At 43.9% G+C, this 8,365-nt stretch overlaps 1 protein-coding gene across 1 annotated transcript in view; it reads left to right on the top strand.

The window, feature by feature from the left end:
• The window catches only part of GOLIM4 (golgi integral membrane protein 4), a 29,987-nt gene extending 22,436 nt beyond the window's left edge, over positions 1-7,551 (top strand). The window contains exons 9-15 of the mRNA XM_036389174.1: positions 738-964; positions 1,391-1,470; positions 2,052-2,164; positions 3,241-3,408; positions 3,821-3,889; positions 5,284-5,364; positions 5,687-7,551. Of these exons, the coding sequence (XP_036245067.1) occupies positions 738-964; positions 1,391-1,470; positions 2,052-2,164; positions 3,241-3,408; positions 3,821-3,889; positions 5,284-5,364; positions 5,687-5,842 (894 nt within the window). The 3' untranslated portion in view covers positions 5,843-7,551. The remainder of the gene's footprint in view (positions 1-737; positions 965-1,390; positions 1,471-2,051; positions 2,165-3,240; positions 3,409-3,820; positions 3,890-5,283; positions 5,365-5,686) is intronic.
• Positions 7,552-8,365: the final 814 nt, after the last annotated feature.

Consider the following 8,365-nt stretch of genomic DNA (forward strand, 5'->3'; position numbering starts at 1 on the left):
CAGAGGTACCTGCCTTCTGCAAACACACTGCCAGCTCAGTGCTCACTGTTGTTTGACAGGGAATTTTAACTGCCAGACAAACATGACTAAAATAGCCAGGGGAAGTCAGTGTGCAGCTCTAAATAGAACCAGCAAATAAAACCTGGATTTGCATCCTAGATTGGATCTGCAGTGGAAAATGCATTTCACTGGTCTCACTGTAGGCTTTGTAAACACTTTCTCTCCTGGCAGATTAATTGTGTCACTCTGGTGTAATGAGGAGCTGGTGCTGAAGGGGTGCAGAGGGTCACAACAGCAGCAGTGGGTTAAGCTGTGAAGCTGGAGTTAGTCTAAGTTATTGCTGAGTATAAAAAGATGTGCAGTGTCTCACTTAAGGCTAAAAGCAGCTCCCCTTGAGATTACCCCTTAAATCAATGGAAACTTTTGCTGTCTTATCAGTCAGCAAAACCTCCTTTTACTGTGTAATATGTTGGGAGGTTTTATTATTATTTACAGGAAAAGCATGGCTCTCCTTAGCCCACAATCTCCTCTTTCTTCCCTGCATACTCCACAAACACTCCAACACTTCCAGTCTGTGTTCCAAGAAATGTTTTAACTTCAAGGAGGGACACAAAAACTTAAAAATAACTTTGCTGTCCTTGCATGGAGCTTGTTTTTCCCTGTGGACAGCTTTCTCCTTGCTTGTTTCTGATCACTGAGAGGATGATGAATGTGTGACTAACACGTTTCTGTGGCAGGTAACACCAACAAAGAGGCAGAAAGCAGCTTACGAGCAGCAGCTGGAGCAGCAGCACCTTGGAGCCCAGAGAGCAGAGGAGGCCAAGCAGCTGAGGCAGCAGCAGGAGTCCCTGCAGCAGCAGAGGCTGAGGGGGCAGCTCCTGAGGCAGCAGCAGCTCCAGGAGAGAGAGCTCCAGCTGCAGAGACAGGCAGAGCAAGGGGAGAAACTCTTCAAAAACCGCCTCAGGTGCAACTCTCCCTCTTGAGCTTGTTGTGCTCCGGGTTTGTGTTGTCAGCTTTGTTCTGGGCCCTTGTTCCTGAGGGCAGATTTCCAGGGGGTTCTCTTGGCTCATTCCTTGAAGAGCTGGAGCTTTGTTCCCTAAAATTCAGAGTCCTGACTTTGCTCTTTGCCTGACCCATATCCTTCAGGACTGCAGGCTCCACATACAGAGACACACAACACAAAGTCAGGGTGGCAGCACAAGAAAGTCTCTGTTCTATCAAGCATTTTTCAGGAAAGGTGATGTGAGAAAATATCAGATAATAGAGCATGAAACTGGGGCCTGCTCTGGCAGCTGCTGAGAGAGGCAGAGCTGCAGGTGGGGGGTTTGTTTATTAAAGCAGAAAACACACTTTTGAAACTGAAATGATGCTTGGCTTTTCATGTTCTCAGCCAACAGGCTCATTATGATAACATGGACCAGGACATTGTACAAGGGGAGGAAGAGCAAGGTATTCAGGAAGAGGAAGGAGGTAAGAGAGAATTTGTGTCCCTGCCATGCTCACAGGCTCCCTGTGTACTGCCTTGCATGGGAGACTTTAATATTCATTTCATATCCAGATTGGATTCAAGTGAAACATAAACTTGCAATTTAAAACCAGAAGCTCAAATAACCGTGGCTGAACTGACTGAGTGAAATAGAGGAATTACTAAAGATCATATCCACATTCCTGAAAGGAAAAGTGTCCTTTTGACTGAGCTGTTATTGCCAGGCTCTGTGGATTTGGTTATGCTCCTGGCTCTGCCTGTGGGTTTGTTTGAGCTCTTTAAATTACAGAATCATGGAATTGTTTGGCTTGGAAGGCTCTCATTCCACACCCCTGCCATGGACAGGGACACCTTCCACTAGCCCAGGCTGTTAATGCCCCATCCAGCCTGGCCTGATCCTTTAATTTCTGTTTCCTATAAGGAGTAAACCAATTTTGTGAGCATTATCTGTTTATGTAGAGGTTTCCCACTGCTAAAAACACATGTGGAGCCTTGTCTGTAGGAGACTCCTAAAAGGATAACTAAAAACTGCTGTAAAACAATAATCACCTAAAAAATTCCTCAGCTTATGAACACGACAACCAGCACCAGGATGAAGGTGAAGATGATGATCAGAATAATGCAAATGAACAGCAAGAAGCAGAACATCAGGCTGAAAATCAGCAGGCTGATGAATCAGTAAGTATGAATTAAGATGCTGAGGGCTGCAGTGTTACTGAAGTGAGAACCCACAGGTCTCGTCTGACATAATTGCACCTTATAGAAATGAGATAAGCAGAGGTCTGCTAGGAAGACAGGCTTGACAGTTGAAAACAGCATCTAAAATCTATTTAAAGGTGTCCTTACTCATTTGGGAAGAAATAAAAGGAAACAGCTCCCTTGTGGGAAGCAAGGTGTTTATTTCCACATTCCTTTGATCTGTGCTTTCAGTGGAATAAAGGATTTGGTCTTTGCTGGGACTTGAACAGGTGCATTTGGCTTCAAAAAATACCAGCAGTGCCCAGGCAAAATGAGAGGGGATGGGATTTTTCATGCTGTCATTAATTAAAGGCCAGCTCAAGAGGCTCTGTATCCAGCTGGAGTCAGTACAGAGGTGTGAGGTCCTGAAAGAGGATGTAGGTCAGCACTGAACTGAGCCCTGATACCAACTGCACAGAGATCTGGGGCAGGAGAATCACCCTGGGCCTTCCCCCAAGCTCCAGCTTACCTGGAGCTGTCAACATCAAGTGCACCTTCCTTACTCCCCTCCCATTCAGCAAATTAAGTACAGTGAATATTTCTAAGGGATCTTTAACTTGTTTTCTGTAAAGATAAAAAACCTGCTTTTATTGAATGATAAGCAGAAAATGCTCCTTTTCTGCCTGGCAAAGGTGAAAAGTGTTTTGTTTTCTTGTGGACATAGCCAAGGTCAACAGAGCAGGACAGGCTGATAGTGAATGATGCCATCAGCTCTGTGGAGCTGTGAGCACTCAGCTCTTATCTTTGTTCCCATGGCCTTATCAGGCACTGTCAGCTGGTCAGTAAACACGGGCTGTGCAGCAGCTCTGGGACAGGAGTGCTCAGATTCTGTGGGTTTCAGCAGCCTGCACCTCTGTCCCTGCTCGTGCTGAGGTAGCTCAGTGAGCCTGCAGAGGTTCCAGCTGCTGCCCGTGGGGATGGAGCTGGCTCTGGCAGCCCATGCTGCTGTTCCTTCAAGGGAAATGCAGCTGAACCACGGGCTAAAAGTATTTAACACTTCCTCCTGTAAATTACAGAAGGCAGCCATGGAAGATGTGAATCCCGCTGATGACCCCAATAATCAGGGAGAAGATGAATTTGAAGAAGCTGAGCAAGAGAGAGAAGAAAACCTGCCTGAGGAGAATGAGAAGCACAAGGAAACGGGTCAGAAACAAGGACATCCAGGAATGGAGGAGCACTTGGTGGTGGGTAAAGGCAAAAGAGGCACCTCTGGGGCTCCTTCACGAGGCTAAAGCTGCACATTTCAACTGTGTTGGAGCTGTAAGCTCCTCCAGGCACAGAGAGTCTGAATTTTTATGGCATTGGTCTTCAGTGGGGTGAATATTCCATTGTGTTCCTGCTTAGTATGGAAAGTCTTGCTTTATTCTGTGAAGTGATTTTTCTTATATTCCTCCTGCAATTTTTTAATTGAGGGCAACTTTAAATCACAGAGCTGGGCTCTCACTGCTGCTAATGAATGCACTAAAACTTCTCCTGCCACAATTGTTACTTCAGCTTTACAGAGAGCTTTAGTTCCAGAACAAGAAGCTTTAATCTTCAGCCCTCTGGTTATTAGGCAAGCTCATAGATCTGAATTTTTATGTGATCTTTGTGCAGATGGCAGGAAATCCTGACCAGCAGGAGGATAATGTGGATGAACAATACCAGGAAGAGGGAGAAGAGGAGGTAAGAACACAGACCCAGGGCTGGTGGAGGCTCAGGCACCAGAGCACAGCTCCATTAACACTCTTTGGTGTCTTCTGGAACTGCAGGATGAACCCAAATCCCTTTGTCTGACTTTAGCAAACCCGGGAAGTCTTTGCCATTACTCTGCTGTCTCCTTCTGGATACACTCTGGGTTACTCAGGCTCCTGTGCTGCAATCCATTAGTCTTCCATGCCACACAGCATTAATTGTGCAATAATTGAAAAGATTAAGCCTTTCACAACACAAGTAAAATTTCCTGGAAACCTCAAGGTCACAGAAAACCTCATTAATCTCTAATCACACAGTGCAGTTCTGAGCAAACTGCTTCCTTGGCCACTTACTTACTCTGTAGCTGTGACTTTGATTTATCTGTGCTCCTCCTGAGCAATCCAAGCTGCAGTTCCTGGAGCTGCTCAGGAAGCTGACAGCACATGGAGCTGGAGCAGAGAGGGAGGGAAGGGACTTTCCCCTTCATCACCATGCAGGCACCACCCTGAGCCACCCCTCAGCAGTACCTGATGAATTCCTGTTTCTGCTTCCCACAAAACCCCTTTCAAACAAAGCCCTGGCATTGGCTGCTGTCACTCCCTCATGGGGAGCCCTTTGGATTAGCTGGGGTGCACTTGGCAAAATGCTGCTGCTCACATCCAAGCAGGCCTCTGGGAGCTGGGCAGAGCTGCTCTTTGGCTTCCAGGAGCCATTTATACACATCTCAGAAAGGATGTGCCCACTGTGCTGAGTGGGAGCAGGGAAGAGGCAGCAGTGATTGAGTGAGCAATTAAGAGAAAAGAGATGCTGCAGTGGGGATCAGTTCCTTTAGTGGGTGGACTCAAATATTGCTGTTCAGATCTTTCCCAAAGTGACCCTGGTGTGATGGATTCCTCTGACCCAGCTCACAGGACACTGTTTGGGGCAGACAAGCACAGCAGCACTTCCCAAAAGGAAATCAAGTTCACTCCAAAACATTCCTCTTTCAAATTTGCACCTAACATGGGAAGTGGGGCATGGAATGGAGGGAGAGTGCTGGCAGAACAGAGGGGAATGAGAGATCCAAAAGCTGAACATCAGGGAGACATTCAGCATGACTTGCTCTCTCCAAGGAGGAGATTGTCTCTGAGAATTGTATTTAAAAGTTAGATGCTCTCAGAGGAAGTGAGTTTCCTGACTGTTGGGTGGTTATGTTTCTTTTTATCCTCCTTTAACCTCTCCCTGCTCTCTTCTCCCTTCTGTAGAATCTTCATTCTGTAAAAATATCACATAATACCATTCTGCAAAAATATTCTGTAAAAATATGTGAGCATGTGCCCAGTTGTGGCACAGGGCACTCTTTGAAAGGCAATTAAACCACACAGAACAGCTCTTGTGCTTTGCAGGTGCAGGAGGATCTGACTGAAGAGAAGAAGCGAGAGCTGGAGCACAATGCTGAGGAGCCCTATGGGGAAAATGAGGAAACTGTGAGTTCTGTGCAAGGGCTCAGGGGCAGATCAAACCCTGACCACACTGCTCATGGCTCAGGGATGTGACATCATAATTGTTCTAGCTTGCTTTGGGCCACAGAGCTGAACATTTCATGCTGTCCCAACTTCCTTTTCCTTACCCTTCCATCTCTGTGTCAATTCTTCCTCCCTGCAGGCTTTGGAAAAAATTTTTTTTCTACTTCTGCCCATCAGCTTTCACAGCTCCAGCTGAAAATCATTTCACTGCCCTAAAATAAGCCATAAGGAAACTGGCACTGAATCTGGAGTAAGTTTGTTTTGTTTTGTTTTCCCCCATCAGGCAGACGAAAAGAATGACAGAGGGACAGACCAAGAGCAAGAAATGCAAGAAGACAACAACCAGAAAGCAATTCATGAAGAAAATTATGAGGAGGAAGAGGAGGAGGAGGAAGGCAGAGCTGTTGCAGCAAAAACTCGCAGACGAGGGGAGATGTAGTTTCTCCCTTCATTTTTCTTTTTCCAGTACACAAATTCCTGTTGTGGTTTTGTTTTTTTTAACCAACTTTTTTAGGGTATTTAATTTCAAAAAAAAAAAAGAAAAACTTGTGTTTTCCACTTTTTACTTTTCTATTAGGTGCTGTCCTTTGTTTATATGAATACAGTATTTTGATACTCTAGATTAGGATTTCTTTTCTATCCAGGCTGTACATAACCAGACATCCTCTAGGTTGGATTTTTTGTAACTCTGGGCACGGTTTATAGAGGCCATTTTGGATACACTTTCACCTTGTCCAGGCCTGACAGAATGTTTGGTGTCTTGTCAGGTGCACTCACCACTGAAGGAACATTCCTAGTGCCTAAATCCAGGTGACTTCAGTCACTCCAGCTCGTTGTCTTCCATGGATTTATTTTGACCAAGGGCTGCAAATTCCTTGTAACCTCACAAAGCCAAGCACAGGCCGTGCCCTTTGCAGGACCAGGCCTTTTCTAGGTGCAGAGCAGTTATAAAATATGCAAATTTTACAAGCCTTCAGAATGCAGCCAAGTTGCCAGCTGTTAATTTTGGCAGCTGTTTAGATACGGTTCAATTATGCATTTATTTTAATGAGCATTCCCAGGTACTTCAATTACAGGCAGTACCTGGCTGCTCATGCAAACGGGGCTGTGCTGAGAGGAGCTGGGAGCTGAAAACCAATTTAGACTTGGAGCTCCATTATGCCAAATCAAAACACTACAGCTGTCACAGGGATGAAGATTTACAGCAGCAGCAATCTCCTTGTCCTTGTTAATATATAAAATATTTGGCCAGAACCAGAATGATGTTGCCTCAGTGCCATGTTTCCTGGAGGGTGTGGTAGCTGAGCTGACACAGTTGGTGCAAGATGCTGAACTTAAGGCCTTTACCTTCTTTTTCCTTATTTATTTACAAGAATCTGCTGGAAGGATTTCTGTGTGCCCCAGGGTGAGCCTCAGACTCGAGCCAAAGCCCACAGAAGTTGTTTAGCAAACATCTCCAGCACTGCATGCTGAAACCTGGGGAGGGGAGGGGGGGGGAAATGACACAAAAATTGTGCCTTGGTGTGGGCTACCCTGAACATAATCCCAGTGCATGAATTATACAATATTTGTATTGGTACAGACACTAGTTATTTAATATATGTTAAAGGAGAATGGGAATCTGGATTTCCCAGGCTATGCCCCATTGCTGGAAATGAGGCACAGGGGAGCTCCCCATCAAAGGCTGTGTTAATATATAAAGAGAGGGAGTGGGGGTTTTTCCCTTTGGTGTTTTTTGTTTGTTTTTTTTTTAATAATGATGCATAGCAATGTTTTCAGTTCAATTTTTATATGAATGTAATTTAATTCATTTTTCTACTAACTTGATTATATTATGTTTTATAGTTGGTTTCCATTCATTGCAATTTTCCTAATTGTCCCAGATCCAGTGCTTATGTTTCATAGGAAGATTTTTGTCAGTGAGTATTTTGGGTTTTCTAGTTACCATAAATCAGATTTACCTTATGTATAAAAAAAAAAAGTTTACATGAGACTGTAAAATGTATAATATGTACATAATCTTCAGAATACAATTATTTTGGTAAATTGGCCTGTATTTTTAATGTCATGGTTGCAGTATTTAATTATTTGAGGCATAATAAAACCTGACTGCAGTCAATAAACTAGAATGTAGTTACTGATCTTTCATATGCTGAGGGTTTGTGTCAGTTTTCCTCATGATGTGTTTGGATTTCATTTTAGTACAGGAAGCAGGGGAAGGGATGGAGCCCTGGCAGCATTTTCAGGGCAGTGGAATATTTTTGTTGATGATATTCCCACCTCTGTGCCTGACAAAGGTCAGAGTGCCAGACCCAGGGGACCATGGGGTAGCTGAGCTGCTCCTCATTGCCACAGCATCCCTGGAATTCCAAATCTTGGAATTCAATCCCTGGAATCCCATTTGGCATCCCTGGAATGCCAAATGCTTGGCTAAATCAAGAATTTAATGAGCTCCTGTGAGCTAAAACCAAGTGGAGCTGGGCCACAGCCCCAGCCCTGGGGCGGAGGATGAACAGCACAGGGGGTGCTCAGTTCAGAAGTGATGCTCTGCTTTAGGACCAAGCAGAAGGGAAGCTGGAATTTTAAGGGAAAAGTTCCATCTCTGGGATTTGGCAGCAGCAGAGCAGCTGTGGGCAGGGCTGGCAGGGACTCATCAAAATATACATCATGTGTGTATATATAATATATATACATATTATAATGTGTAATTTATGTATATATTATACATCTGTAATATGTATAATATGTCATATATATACATATATAATATAAATATGTATGTATAATATATATATACACACTCATAGATATATAATGGGTACAAATTGGAAGAGGGAGAATTTAGGCTGGTTATTAAAAGAAATCTTCACATATATATACACATATAATATGTAATTTATATATATAATACATATGTAATATGTATATGTCATATGTGTATATATATTATATCTATGTATAA

Source organism: Molothrus ater, chromosome 10 (assembly GCF_012460135.2).
Source record: "Molothrus ater isolate BHLD 08-10-18 breed brown headed cowbird chromosome 10, BPBGC_Mater_1.1, whole genome shotgun sequence".
NCBI classification, from domain to species: Eukaryota; Metazoa; Chordata; class Aves; order Passeriformes; family Icteridae; genus Molothrus; species Molothrus ater.